This window comes from Micrasema longulum, unplaced genomic scaffold, assembly GCF_059751315.1.
Source record: "Micrasema longulum isolate JH-2025_06_02 unplaced genomic scaffold, ASM5975131v1 h1tg001911l, whole genome shotgun sequence".
Lineage (NCBI taxonomy): Eukaryota > Metazoa > Arthropoda > Insecta > Trichoptera > Brachycentridae > Micrasema > Micrasema longulum.
Genome location: NW_028279085.1, coordinates 35,173 through 51,600, shown reverse-complemented (window position 1 = coordinate 51,600; position 16,428 = coordinate 35,173). Strand labels below are relative to the sequence as shown.

The 16,428-nt window shown below is 30.9% G+C and overlaps 1 protein-coding gene across 1 annotated transcript in view; it reads left to right on the top strand.

Annotated features, from left to right (window-relative positions):
- The window catches only part of LOC148273568 (uncharacterized), a gene marked incomplete at its 3' end in the record, with an annotated part of 109,032 nt that extends 93,503 nt beyond the window's left edge, over positions 1 to 15,529 (top strand). Inside the window, exon 3 of the mRNA XM_088238519.1 lies at positions 15,408 to 15,529. Within this exon, the coding sequence (XP_088094645.1) occupies positions 15,408 to 15,529 (122 nt within the window). The remainder of the gene's footprint in view (positions 1 to 15,407) is intronic.
- Positions 15,530 to 16,428: the final 899 nt, after the last annotated feature.

Below are 16,428 nucleotides of genomic sequence, written 5' to 3'. Positions count from 1 at the left end.
AACGAAGAGGAAAAATATTTTTGAGAAGCGAAAAATCCATGTACATAAATACCTAGACTTTCATGTTGCCTTCTCAAAACTGTTTGGCCGTTGCAACAAATTTAGCACTAAACCTCCTTATTTAGTATTGTTTATATAGTGCAACCGTTTCCTTTTCACTGATACGACAAATTTGTCACTTGATAACACTCAATTTAGACAATTCATTGTGTGGAGTGGTAATTACTTTGAAAAGTTTGAAAGTTTAATTAAAGACCCGCGTGCTTTTAGAAGTCGCTTCCGGCTTAGGAGAAGATAAACTTTTTCCATAAAACAATTCGTTATCACTCTTAGTAAACGAGCAGAAAGAGCTTAAAATTAGATAAAAATAATGATGGAAATACAATTAACTGGCTTTGGTTCTCTCAAAATAAAACAAACATAATATTTTGTTTTCATTTGTTTGTGTAAATGACCCAATTCAACACAAGACAAAAGCTCAATAGACCTAGAATCTATTAATCTTTTCATATTAATAATTATGACATAATATTTTTTTTATTTCTGGTTTTATTACGGTAAAAAAAAATACTTTGACGTGTTTATATCTAACAATAAGAAAGTCCTGATCACAGAAACTCCTAGATAGTCAGGAATCATTAAAATCAATAAGTTCATAGCACACTTTTTTTGCCTTTTTAAAGAGATAAATTACAGTTTATTCTTAAATAAATTAACAATACATATTTACATACAGAAAAATGAACATAATGTTGGGCACTTAATAAAGAAGTGTTATTTAAGATTATCTTCATAACAATTGATATAAAATGTTGTAAATATTGTATCTTCATTACATATTATTGAAAATATGGAGCAGATCGCGTAGTACTTTATGTTTTTTTGTTATACTATGGATGGAGTGGGCGGATATTTTTTAGATTTGGAAAAATATGATTTGTTCTGCACTAGAAAAACTTTTACATTTTTAAATAAAATAAATAAAACAACTTTGTTTTTAACTACTAATTCCATAAATATAATAAATCTGGGATATACCAATTAAATTGTAATGATTGCGATTCAATCTACATTGGAAAAACTAAAAGAAACTATAATGTTTGAGTAAAAAAACACTTAAGATGCTTAAATAATAATCATTTTTCTGAACTCGCAAATCATCTGAATAATCATAACTTCAATAAAGACACTGGATTAAAAGTAATTCATGTTGAAAATAAAATATTATAATTTGTCAACTTAGAAATCTTAGAAATTAAAAAAGGTTTTCATAATAAGAAAACAATAATCAATGACCAAATAAACAATATTTCTTTTGGTCCTCTCCAGTCTTACTTCGAAAATATCGATATCAAATTACCACCCGTGTACGGAAAAAACGACTTGATTTATTTGGTCCACGTGTAGTATTTAGTGAACATGATAAAAAAAGAGGAATCAATTCATTAGTTACGTAAACCAAGGTTCGTCTTCTTTTCGTTTTTCGTTCGTTCAGCTTCGTCAAGACGAAAAAGATTGTTTGCTTTGAAACCGGCCGGTGGAAAAAAAAAATAATAACAAATTAGTGGTTAAAAACAAAGTTGTTTTATTTATTTTATTATGATGAAAAACCACAAAGTTAGTGCTTCAAATATAAACTTTATTTTATATTTTCATTCCATTTTGTTAAAATCCATACAGAATTATTTCTGCAAAATGTATCCGTATGGAAGATGACGATAGCGTCGTTCAGACGTGTTTTAAATTTATTTCCTGCGCCAAATATCCCATAATTCCACTATTTGCGTTAAGGTTAAAACTGATTTACGAGAACCTACGTCAAAATATTCAGTTATTCCGTTTTTGTGGTATGATATTTCATATCCGGGTGGATGAAGAATACTGTTCTGTGTGTGAAATAGAATCAGAATTTTGGACGAGTTATTTTGACTAGACGGCTATTCTCAGTTCAGTATTTTGAAAACGGTGGTTAACGCGTTCGTTTTCCATGCTTAAAACGCTTAAACTGACTAGACCATCTTACGGATGGTTTTCAAAAGCTTTGACCACTCTTGCTTACTTTACAGGGCATCAAGTTCACTAGGTCCTGAATTTTCTCTGCCTTCATTTTGTTAACAATCATGTCGGAATCTAGAGCGCAAATCTGACGTCGAAGCTCGCACTGGAGTTAGCAGCTTACCGAGAGAAAGCCGTATTAACATTTGTGTGAAAATTTTGAGACTAAGGTCCGTGAAATTTTCAGCTTTTTTTTAAATTAGTGTACAAAAATTTCGGTAGATGGTTGGCCCAGAAAAAAGGCCTAATCTAGGTCTAAGATAAACTTATATTCTGATTGTGAAAAAATAAATTCAGGAAAATGTTCCTAGTACTTGGGTGTCATTATTGACAACCAACTTAAATGGACAAACAAAAATTTTTTTTTTAAACAAACTAAGATATTTAACTTGTATATTTAAGCACCTAAATGGTATTGTTGATTACAAAATCAATATAATGGTTTATCATTCACTTGTCCTATCAACACTATCGTACGGAGTAATTGGATGGAGGGGAGCAATTAGTAATCATATTTACCCTTTGATGATAGTAAAAAACTAATGATAAAAATTATGCTTCATAAGAATAAAACATATTCCTTCTTCCGATTATTTCAAGAAATAAAACTTTTAAATGTTACTTACTTTTAAACATGACCTATCTCATTTTTTGGACTTTATATGAAAGACAAAAAACTGAAAAAGATATTCTATAGTCTATAAAATTTTGATATGTCATGTTAATATGAGTCGATTTGTGGCGCCTCTAGTGGGAGTTTGTGAAAACTGAGTATGCAGGTCGATTCAGAAGGTTACAAAGCTTTTTATATACTTATCTCAATCTGTTTAAAACATGAGATTGATCATGTTGCCGCTTAAGCGACGATATATATATTGTTTCCAATGTCTAATGTGTGCTGTAAATTGTCAGCACTTCAGCACTCAAAAATTTAAACCGTCATAGTCAAAGAAGATATCAGGTGTTGGATATTTTATTTTGTACATCAACACTAGAACAGAAACATTCCAATGTTTTTGCCTCTAAACTGAACTCATATTTTAAAGACATAACGAAAAGTTATAATTTAAACATCTCTTTTTCTAATAATTCATTTGTTAACTTGTTTAAAAACATAAATTTTAATGTTTTTTTTCCAGATAAACTTTTTATTTGCTTTCGTATTTTTTTCTAATTCAATTATCTGACTTAAATTTAATAACCTTTGCTATTATATTTACTTTTCCTTTTTTATATCTTATTTTCCACTTTCTCATATTAAAAAAAATCCAGAATGCAACATTCAATTATTATTTTTTTTTAATTTATTTATTCATACATGCATCTACACCATATATTTCAAAATATATTCTAGATTTAGTTTAACCTCGCACAGGCTATACCGATGTGGATTTTTTTGTTTTCATAGATAAAATTATATACTGTGTAATAAAAAATGTAACAAACGTAAATAAAAAAAAATGTAACTAAAGAGAATAAATAAAAAAAATGTGATTTGCATCAAAATGGCGCTATTGCATCATCTATAATAAGAATAAATAACCCTAGATTTTTTATTCCCTTATTATTTTGTTTATGGCAACTTAAAGCTTACTTATGAATGCCCTTAAATTGACCTAAATCTAATTATCAGTAAACAATGTATTTCTTACACACACAGTATACTATTTACATTGTACTTTTAAAGAACTAACTTTTTTGTTACAGACATATTTTGTAAACCTAGAATTAAATTAAATCACGTTTTTTTCTTTTCTTATTTCTACTAATATTTCTTTGTATATAAATGTAGAGTTCAGGGCGTCAACGAGTTCTGTGGTTTTGCTTTTTTACAAAATGTCAGCCTTTTCTTTATTTATTTTAACATATTTTTAATTTGATTTTTTTTTTAAATTAATTTATAAACAATTCAGTTCAACTAACTATGAATAGTCATATTTAATATCATAATTACAGAACCATTTTTATGCTCGTCTCACTAACTTGATCAAAATCTGACGTCACTGTTTTCAGACTTTTCTGTCGGAAGTCAACTCAGTGCGCTTTTCGCATCAGGTAAAATCAAATTAGCGACCGGCTGAAGTTTCGATTTCGGTTCCGGCCAGCCTCGGGCAGTACAACGAATTTCGGCACCAGTTTCGGTTTCGGCGAAAAGTTGACCAAACCGTCGGGATGAGTCGGATAACGTTCAGTTTAACTCGGGTTTATCTTATGGCTCATGACTCGGCCACGTTTTCTTCATATTTATATTTTTGTAACTTCTTTATATGTTATAAGTTCTTATAGCGTTCATTGAAGAACTGTTACATATAAGTTATAAGTATAACATATCAACGAACCAAAAGGCGCTAAAAAAACGAATTAAGACAGGAACCGTGGCGCAGTTGGTTAAACGGCTAACTGTAAAACTGGCGTAGTGGGTTCGATACCCGCCAGTTACAAGAAAAAAATTCAAGAACGAATTTTTTCTCAATTGGTCTAGGTGTTGTGGTGTATTTTTCAAAACCTCCTTTGCCTCTTTTCCACCTGCTTACAAGCCTCTCAATAGAAGTTTAGGCGGTTAATCCTTTAATAAATAAATTTTGCCGTTTATTTCATGGAGCATTTTTATTTATTTCACATTGATTTTAATGGCCTCGTAAGGTTTAACACTAAAATTATTTTATTTTGGTCTTTTTCAAGCTTCTTTTACTTATTTAATTAAGTTTCGGTTTTGGTTGAAAATTTTCTTTGGTTGGTCACTAAATCAGATGTAAACTGCGCATGAGCTGTCAGCAGCGGTTGTCCAGTCGGGAACCTGATGCTTTGTAAAGTACCTAGTCTAGCTCGGTTAAGGTTCTCGGGAGACATCTGTAGAACGTGATTTGACTGACCGAATCGTATTCGCTTGATGACAGTCGTCCTCAGAGGTTGTTACGTCTTTTACAATACCAAAAAATAAAATACAATCAGTAAAAAAATAAATTACCGATAAATACCAAACGTGGTTAGTTTACGACATAGATTTTGAAAAGGCAATACTTAGACTTTTATTGGGCTAACACACCATTTAATATTCAGTTTTCTGCCAAAAGATAAACTTCCAAATTTCTTTAATGCATTCATCTGTTTACTTTTTTAAGTAAAAGAGTTTACAAATAGAGTCCAAAATAATAAAAAATGTAAACATAAATTAAATAGAAAACCAAATAAAAAAAACCTTACAATACATCAACAAACACGAACACAAATATAAACAAACTTTTTTTGTATATATCTTTACAAAACATACATGGTAAGTAGAAATAAAAACTCAATACAAAGTAATCTTTTTTTTTTTAAGTTTTCATACACACATTGTAACAAAACAGTTTTTTACGAACACGCTTACATATTATATCATATGTATGTATATATATAAATATAAAAAATATTACTTCCGTAAAAAAAATTCAATCAATACTTGCATTTAAAAAATAAAAAGTTTATTTTAAAAAGTCAAAAAGTCATTCACGTGTCGATGTGTGATGATTTATTTGGACGATGTATTAATGTATAGCTCCTTTCATAATTAATTAATGAAATATTCTATTGCATTTTTCCCCTTTTCATCATTTTTTTTAGTAACTTAATCGAGTTACAGCATTATTCGATGGGATGTCGACGTTTGCGACTATCATACAAAACGATTTCATTGTTCAAAAAGTCGACCGAGCAAATTGGAAACATAACTTGATTTTCCGTTATTGGTTTAAATCAAACAAGCGTTGAAAAATATTTAAACTGCTTTCAGCGATTCAGATCGCCATTATTTACGCACTCTCTTTTAATCCTTTTTGGGCGCAAAAAGTTCCGGGCCTCGTTGTACTCGGCATTATCGTTAAAGGGAATTATAATTATTCAGTAGGGATATGTGGAAGGAGACTTAACTCTCCAACAAACAAACGGTAACCGCTGACCGCTAATGCACGCCCCGCGGACTAGAACCGCGACCCTTCCATATCAAATAAATATTTTATCACCCTCGACGTTTTATCCTAAATCTACATTTTCAAAATTTCGTGGGCTTGAAATTTTCACTGCGCGGTGTTAACATTATACTCGCTATCTATTTTATCGTCCCTCGTGATTAATTACATAAAGGGAAACATTATGTTACCCAAGAAGTTTATAAATTCGTGAGTCGTGTTTTTTTTACCCTATAAACAGAATAATGAAGTCAACTTCAAAGTTTGATAAATTAATAAATCCATAATGTACGAGTAGTAACTTTATTTTTCTATTAGTTTCTTTTTCGGGAGTATGTAGTAGTAGTAAGTCAAAGTCGGCTTTTTGTGCTTTAATAAAGAGATTAAGATTACAAAAACATTTTTTTTTTTTTTAAATTAACGTATGCATATTTTATATTTTATTTTTGCACCACAACAGGCCAGGACGTCCAATTACAGTGGTGAGTTACATCACAGAACACCCAGGCTTGAGAAAAATCACATTTAATTTTTGTGTTCTCACCGGGAATCGAACCCGGAACCTTCCGTATGTAAGTCAAGCGTCTTGATTACTACACCGCGGAGGCCGCAATGAATATGATATGCTATGCAGATGACGGAGGCAGCTATAATAGCGGAATATGAGGATGACCTACAAAGAATGCTGAATACATTCCACCTTGTATCACAAAGGCTAAACATGAAAATATCAGTCAGCAAAATAAAAAGTCTTACACTACCCGGAACATCTATATGGTGTTAGTTGACTATTGACAACTAGCCAGTGGAACAAGTCATGAGTTTCAGATATCTGGTAGTAGAAATCTTAAGGCATTGCTATTTGTACACCAATGTCCGAGAACAGGTCAACAAAGCAATGTGTCGGGGTGTATGAGAAATGTAATATGGAGAAATAAGGATATTCGTATCGATGGCAAGGTCAGAATATACAAGATATGTGTGAGACCCGTCATTACGTATGCTGACATGGTTCGTACCAAAGGGCGACTCAGAACTGCTGAAATGAAGGTCTTAAGGTCCATTAGTGGAAAAACGCTCCGAGACTGAATCCGTATTATTTTTATTAGAAATACGTGTAAAATAGTGGGTATTGTGCGATGGAACAGATCCAAACGAAAATACTGAAGGAACCATGTGGACAAAATGAGCAGCATAAAAAATTCATTAACTATGTAATGGTATTTATTGTTCTAATTAATAAAAAAGTAATATTATTTTCACTAGATGAGTAGAGAGCGCTTTAAATCCGTAAAATTAAAATATACGGATTGGTAATAAAAAACTGTTTATCGGAATCATCTGCTGATCGGCAATTATCTAAACCATTACTCTTAATGAGCAATCAGATTACTTACAGAATTTAACACTCCCGCAATGTGCCGAATTTTCCGTTTAGGGAAAATATAAGTGGTCTATTCACTATCATTTTTTTGAAATCATTTTATTATTTAATGAAAAATTGTCGTAAGTTCAGACGCGGATTGCCAACGATTTGTCAGTTTTGGAAGTCCAGGACCACGAAAATCTGATGCTTAATTAAGTAGGTAACGTGATAAAGCTCTCTTTTCGTTTCATCTCCGCTTGGTGACAGGTGCCATTGAAAGTTGCTGCGTCCGTTGACTAATGTCAAAATTTCAGTTGACTATTGCCAACATTTCTTCCAAATAAATAAATAAAAAATTTAAATTTTAAAAAAATTGTTTCAAAATAAAAAAAAATGTACATCCAGTATTCTATTGAGGCATTTCTTCTCAAGATTTAATAGTTTTTTTGTTTTGAGCTCTTGTAAGGAACCATAATTTGAATTAGTAGATGAGAATAGGAATGCTTTGCAAGCATTGTATGGGCGTTATTAGTTTTTTTATTGAGTAAACATTCAATTTCCAGATAACCTTTATACTTTTGAATGCGGTGTTTGCTAATCCTAGCCGCATTCTTAAGTTTTTTTAAATCTGCTGTTTCCCGTTACATCCACACCTAAGAGTTTAAAATTCTCGACCCTTTCGAAGAATTTTAGGCCAATGCTTTATTTTTTTAGCATCATAATAGGCAAGAAGGTCTAATAAAAAACACCCAGGCTTTAAAAAAAATCATGAAAAGAACCCTACGTGCGTGGGTTGAGTATCTTAGCGATAACACCACAAAGGTCACCAAATCGTTGCCAAGATGGGTACATCATAGTTACAATAAAATATTTCTGATAACGTTTTTTTTTCACCGTAGTTATTTAATGTTTTCTCCTTAGGCCGATTATTTTACCTCCATATGATAAATTGTCAAAACAAATATGATGTAATTTCTCAAGTAATCAATGGATACGAGAATGATTATTATGATCGCATAAGTGAAAAATGATAAAATGTTGTCTTCAAATACACGTGAGGTAAATGCAACGGAAACGCTGTAAAGTTTAGTAAAAACATCGTCCATTAAAGGGGGAAATTAGAAATGTACGGTGAATAATGTATACTTAGCACGTACGGAAACCATTTAGTGCTATCTCTAAGCGAGCCCACAAATATACGTGGCATTTTCCATTACGGGGCAAACATACGTAATGTCGTAATTTCAACCCTTAAAATTAAGCTTGTTCTACCCAAAACCATTGGACGATATTTTGTGGTAATTTTTAGCGTTGCTGCAACAAAGTTCTAGTGTCCTAAAGGATACGGCCTCCCGTTACATTTGTGGTAAGTGGCAAACAATCAAACACAAATTACAACTACACTACTACTACAAATTACAATAATTAAAATATATTGTTAATTTTTGTACTCTTGTATGCTTATTCATATAATAAAACATGATTGTGTATGTTAATCGTTAGGTTTTTATTAATTTCATGATTTTATAATCATCATCATTCCATGACCGCTTCCTAGGTGGAGCATATGGTGTCTACGAAAATTCTCAATGCATCTCTCTCAACCGACAGGTTCTGTGCATCTTCCCAAGTCAGGTTCCCATAGCATAGTTCTGACATTAACTGTCGACGAACAGTCAGCAATGAAAGCACCCACCCTTTTCCCGAAACTGTTCATAAAGACTTCGTGTCTTTCTTCAGTTTTGCATATTCACTATCATTTTTTATTTAACTAAATAAGCAAAAAAATAATATTTCTTTACAATCAAACCGCGGACATAACAATACAAATAAATTTTAAAAGCTTTAATTGTATCCCTCACTTCAGTATTGTCAATTTGTGATCAATAAAATACGCATAGTCAGTACAATCACTTTTTTCTAATTTTCCAGTATGACAGTGAAGGAATACAGTCAGCAGTAGATGTCCAGAACGTCGAGAACCTGATGCTTTGTAACGTAGCCAAGCGTGGTTTAGGCTTTCAGGAGGCATCCGCAGTATATGGCCAAGCCAACCGTATTGCCTTCACTTGGTGACAAATATCACTGGAGTTTGCTGCGTCCGCTCTTTTATTACTTTATTCCTTAAAAAGTCAAACCACTGCACACTGAAAATTCTTCTGAGACAACTATTCTTGAAACTCAGAATTTTTCTGTTTTGGACCCTAGTGAGGTGCCACGATTCACATCCGTAAAGGAGAATAGGTGTTATTCAGGCGTTATATAGGCTACCCATATGGGCCTGGCTTGGACACGTTTTGCGGATGCCTCTGGAGAGCCTTAACCCAAGTTGTTTTTTCTTCACGTCCGAGGGTACCCGCCGTCCATAAAGGACCTCGATGACGATCTTTTGGCTTTACCGGTCTCACGGAGACATTTGATTATGTCTACATGTTCATCTATGAAGCGGATGTGGAAAAAGAAGAAGAATAATGTGACAGAAATGATTTATTTAAGAATAATAATAAAAGTGTATTAGTCATAATGTTCTTAATGTAAACAAGTAATTTTTTTAAAGGAATAATCCGCTGAACCTCTATTTTAGAGGTTCTTCAGCAGGTGGGAAAGAGGGGATATGGAAGGGGGTAGTGAAAAATTTACCATAACACCCAGACCAATTGAGGAGAAAACCTTTCATGGATTTTTTTCTTGCAACTGGCGGGAATCAAACGCGCGACGCCAGTTTCACAGTCCGTCTAACCAACTGCGCCACGACGCCTGTCATGTTGGGTAATAATTTAAATTACTTCAATGTTCAACAATGTTTTGAGTGTGTCCAAATGCTTGTATCAGCTCTTTTACTTCATAAAAGTCAACAGATGAAAGAGTAGGCAAAATGGTCAATGTTACACGGTGTGTAAAGTGGCCACTTAAACCAGCCAATGACAGGCAATAAGCCCTGTCAATGCCTAGATTCCCAAATTCCCTTCTCAAAATGAATTCCCTCTCTGTTGCAAAAAATTAAAATAACTCTAAAGTTTTTTAATCTTTCACGCATTTCACGGTACCGAATAAGATATAAAGACAAATTACAAAAAGGAATCCCTCGAGGATTGAGTCATAAAACAAAGCCAACCACTGCTGTTTGTAAAGCACTTTCAACACATAAATGGTCCGACCCTTTCACCACCGCACCACCACCACTAACTCCAAGAAGAGAGGTAAATTTCTACCATTAATCCGTTTCTTCGGCTTTTTCTACCTGGATTAGGTTCATTGTAACATAAATTTCAGTAAAAGCATTTAGATTGAATTACTTCTTTTACGCGTTTCTGTAACATTAAATGAATGTTCAAAAAAAATCTTGTGTAAAAAAAAATCAATGATATAAAATGGAACATGTAATTTTTAGAACAAACAATTTGACACAATTGAAAATTTTTCATATACCTATTCTAAATTCGAAAGAGTCATATTATCAAAAGGTTTTGACATATTTTCAAGTATCATTTTATATTTTTTTGTAAAAAAAAAATTACGATAATTTTAGTTCAATTTTGGAAATCGGAATGGAGAAAGCGTGAATAATAACATTTTTGATAGTAACATACAATGAATGTTTCGAAAATTTATTGTTAAAAAAAAACGTTAATTTTAAATAGCTTTGAGTCATTAAAAATCCCAAAGAATCATAAATATCTGAACACGTTTATCTGGCTGCAGCTGTTTTCATAAAAACATATTATAATTTTATTAATAATTACTGATTGTAAAAGTAAGTATCCAAAACAATTCAAATAATCAACGAATATGGCGTGCAAAAAATTATTTTGCTTTTGAATGGTTGGAGAAAATTTTTGTATTATTGAATATTATTGAGAATCTAATGTCTTTTATCAATCTTCAAATAGTTAACATTATATAAAATGTATGTACAGCACAAAAATGTTCACGAATGCCTTAAGAGAGTAGTTGATGTAAGGTTTTTTTTTTTGCGTGCGACTGCACTTTACTTCATATATAGTCACACTGATGATTAAACGTCGAAAAATACGAACGCGTGAAACCAAACATGATGATTTCCATTTAAAACATTATTGCGACCTTAAACATAACCCAAAACACTTAATTAGGTTGAATTGACCAAACCGTTAGTTTTTTTCGTTGTTTAAACGGCTTCATTCATCATTTGACGTTTAATCATCAGTATGGCCATGTATGAAGCAAAGTGTAGTCACATGCAAAAAATAAAAATAACCTCAAGGTAACCACTCTCTAGGTGGTAGAGAATATTAAAAATAACACCCCAGAATCTTCTCCTAAGTCTCTAGAATTAACTGTTAACATGTTACAACACAGAGATGAAGAATATTTAAGAGAAAGAAAAGAGAAATCCAGGCATTTACAGGGCTTTTATTCTGTCGTTAGCTGGTTTAAATGGCAACTCACACTGTATAACATTCACAATTCTGTCAATGTTAAAACATAAACATTTATCTAATCCATCTATTAATATTTGTGAAGTCATCGAGAAGAGACCTTTATTGATGCATGTGAGAATCAGATGTGTGAATTATCTCACCTACAACAACGAAGGCAACTCCTGAAAATATTTTTTAATTTTTATAATTCTGGGACCAGTTGATTTCGTGAATTATATTTCAAGTTTATCTTAATTTACTGGTGGGTAGTAGCTTATGATCTGTCATTGTATGGTTGTGTTTTAAGGCAGAACCGTGAATGTTGCACAGTGGCCACTTAAATCAGCCAACGACATGTCTTAATACCTGTTAAAGCGTAAAATATTCTCCATCTCTGTTGTAATATGTTAATCTTAATAACTACCTGTGGGGTGAAATCCGGGTATTTTGTACAAACATTTGGACAAACTGAAAATATCTTTAGAAGAAAGTGTGTTGAGTCGGGGTATTTTTTTTGTTTATAAACACAATCAAACTTATTGTATTGCTATTTTTAATGTTTTATTTATTATTTCGCTAGACACAATTTTCACAATCAATATTCCCGCCAAACTGTATATTTGTTTGAGGTAATACACTAAATTCTAAATTGACGAACAAACTATAAACAAAGTTACTTGCAAACGGTTAGTAAACAACTATTATTTACTCGTCAGATTCGCCGAAATATACTATGATATTATGATAAATGCGTGTACAGTCACGGATGTGAATTATTATTCCTGCTAAATATTTTATGTTATTAACATAACGTTAAGGCAATTATTTTCTCCCTTGTATTAATTCAATTGGAGCAAATTATTAATGAAGGGTTAATTTTATTTAGACTTCTCTGAGTTCTTGTTCCATTATTGAATCAAAATCAGAGAAAGAGAATTAAAAAGACCTCAAAATAATATGTTAATTCGCAGCAAATATTTTGTAAATATAGAAAAAGTTGTTTGCATGTTTCAGTAAACATACAGATTTTTTATAAATACTTACATAATATGATATTATTTGTGATGTCAATACTTAAAAACTCCTGAGAGTTCGTATATAAAACTTAATTTATATATCTTTTATGCGACAAAGGACAAATATTAAACATTTTTATTATTTTATTTTTACATCTAAACATGTTTTTCATTTTTTATTTCAATTCTTAATTTTTAATTACTCTTACAAATTTTCTTCATCTTTAATATTATTTCCATTTGTAAATACTCACTACAAACTACAAACTTTAAAATATCTTTTTTTCACTTAAATTTTCATTTTTAAACAACTTTATTTTATGTTTTTCTTTTCCCTCCTCTTTTTTTATACATTCATAATTAACCTTATATATAATTGCTTTATAATATGGTAACTTCACTGGTCCATTAAAATTAAGTCTAATTGTGTAAAATATTAAACTTTGTAACTGTACTGTATGTTTCCTGAATAAAAGAAAATAAAAAATAAAAAAATTTAAAAAAATAAACGAATGTGTATCAAACATCGATGGTTTTGTAGGTATTTTGATAAAACTCGAAAGTTTGAAAAAATATTATAAACTGAAATATCTGAAATGAAAAAAATTCATCGATGTTTTTATCAAAATTATAATATATTCAGTATTTAAAAACATAAGCTTAAGAGGTGATTTTAACAATATTTTTAATACGTGGAGTCTACTCATTGCAAATTCTATTGGGTTCATATTAGTAATAACAATTACAAATATTATGTACTTTGCATATAAAGCGTATCTTATTAGCCATATTTTTTTTTTAATTCCTTGACAATTAATTGCCTTAATTGGAAATAATTAACTCGTGAATGTTAAGTTTTAAACAATTTTGTGGAAATTCTTAAGTTATTTATGTTTTATTATTTCAAGTGATAGCAATTAATTGGCGAAGTTTAATCACAATTTACGGATCATGTTTATATACATGGTTTCGACACTGACTGATACTAATAATAATAACCGATTGAAAACATTTCTCGCTATTTTTCACTTCACAATAATAGATTTATGGCAGAATTACCACTTGCACTGCACTGTCAGTCAAACAAAATTAACTTTACCCTAAAATTAATAGGTCAAAATCTACTACAGTTTCTTTACAGCCACAACAGGCCGGGAAGCCTAATTACAGTGGTAAATCACATCACAGAGCACACAGGCTTGAGAAAAATCACATTTTAATTTTTGTGTTCTCACCGGGAATAGAACCCGAAACCTTCCGTGCGTGAGTCTTGACCACTACACCACGGAGGCCGCCAATTTATTTTAATCCTTACTTTATCGCACCGAGAGTGTTTAACATTTTGGAAGAGCGTATTAGGCTTTCAAGGATAAAAACTATTTTCAAGAGAGGAGTAGTCAAAGACTGGATTTCCTTTTTTTTTTTATTTATTTGTTTTTTACATATTTATTACATCAATTTACAAGTAATTATTAATATAACAAATTAATTAAGTTGTAAAAGTAAACATACATATTTTTTATTTTTGCTATTGGTTCATCTAAACTGGTTCCCCGTTCTAAGGCAGTAAATTATGTATTTTATAATAAAATTAAAAAGTAATTACAGTTTTATCATAGTGTGTGCTTTTTCACTCTTAAAAGTAAACAATAAATATCCAGAGAAAACATAAATAATACCAAAATCTCTATATCCAAAGTCCTAAGTCATTACTAGTAAAACAAGAAACCAGCTTACGTCCTTCTACATCGGACAACAATTTCTCGGTTAATTTAATTTTCTTTTTCAGTTAATTTTTAGTTGAAGCAATTTAAGTGGAAAACTCCTTGATAATTTTTTGAATATATGACCACCTTGTTTTCTCTCTCTTTTTTGATAAAATGTGAACCAAGTGTTCGAGTTCGCTGTTTCCACATATTTACACTTTAAAATTATTATAATGTTTCTATGATATACTGATATGTCTGTCTAATTATTTGTACCAACTCCATGGGACTAAAAGTCCTATGTTCTCGTATGTCTCAAAAAATGTGCAATATACTGTTTATAAGTAAATAAATAAATAAACGAAAAATAAATAGTTTCAAAGTCAATTATTTTATTTATTTACATACCTACAAAATCAAATACAATTTATTATGTCTTACTGAACTGTTAGACTACAGTTCATCAGCAAGTGCTTATCACTTAGATCTTGGAAAAAAATACACAAACAATATTTTGAATTTGTCCAAATTTTTGTAGACAAGGACTGGATTAAACTCCTTAGGGAGCTGTAAATATTAATACATTACAACAGAGATGAAGAACAATTAAGAGAAAGTAATATAGAAGTCTAGGCATCTACAGGGCTTATAACCTGCCATTGGCTGGTTTTAGTGGCAACTTTACACACTGTGTAACATTCACCATTCCGCTCACATTTGAACATTTATATTCCTTCAATTCTTTCATCTGTTGATGTTTGTGTATATTTAAAGTTTAAAAAACATATAACGTATCTAGTAGATGTTTTTTTTAAACATGCCTTGTGTATCTACTTTTTTTTATAAACCCCATGCCTTCTTATAGAACATGTTTTAATTGATTTTCAACGTGTACTTAATTGAAATATTTTTTTCAGGTGGATTATATGTGGAGCTGCATTTTTGGTGAACTTATTAAGCAGTGGACTTCAGTTGGCCTTTGGACTTCTATATATTTACGCTCTCAAACACCTTGGTGATGCTGCTAATCTTATGGCAGGTAAAGACATCTCAACATATTTATAATTATAGTAAAGCGACAATTCTAATCACAGTAGTGACATATTAAACTTATAAAATGTCATCTGTCCCTTTGCTTCGTCCTTCCAAAACGCGTCGAATCGGATACGCGTATTGCAAACGACTTACATTAAATTCTGTTCATAATATTTTAAACTTAAAATTACACGTAACTTAAATTTTTAAATAACAGCTTTTGGGGCATTCTATTGTGACTGGTGGGACATTTGATTTTAGAATTTAACTAACGTTGAGTTGTAACTATGTCATCAAAATTATAATGATGTATCTTTTTTTTAACAAGATAAATTACCATTTTATTACACTGTTTTAAAAAAAACGAGGTAGAGTTGGTAGAGCGATCAGTGCGTTGGTACTTTTATATGCTTACCTACGTCACTGATGACACAAAAATGCATATTCAATACGTATAGAAAAAACAATTTCAAATTTTAATTATTTTTTTATAAATTAAATTAATAAAAAAAAAACTAATGACAATTACGAGTGACGGCTCAAGAAATATTACATATCTTGAAATCTTTGTATGTTCAATATGTTCAGTTGTCTGTAAATTTTCCATAATAAATTTTTAAAACGGTTTTGTTTTTTTTTAAACAATTATTGTTTTACTAATGATGGTCACAGTTACAAAAAAAGACGTCTACAAAAATATACTTAAGCATTTTAAAAAATATATTTTCTTCACAATATCTATCCACTCCTGCAAATTATTTATGCAATTCGCATAAATCAAGCAATTTAAGATGAATTTATATGAAACACATAACATAATCCTATATTTTATGTTAAAAATAGTTTCTCTGTTTGGCAAAATTAGCAATATTTGAGTTCGATAAATACGCAAAAAGATAAGAT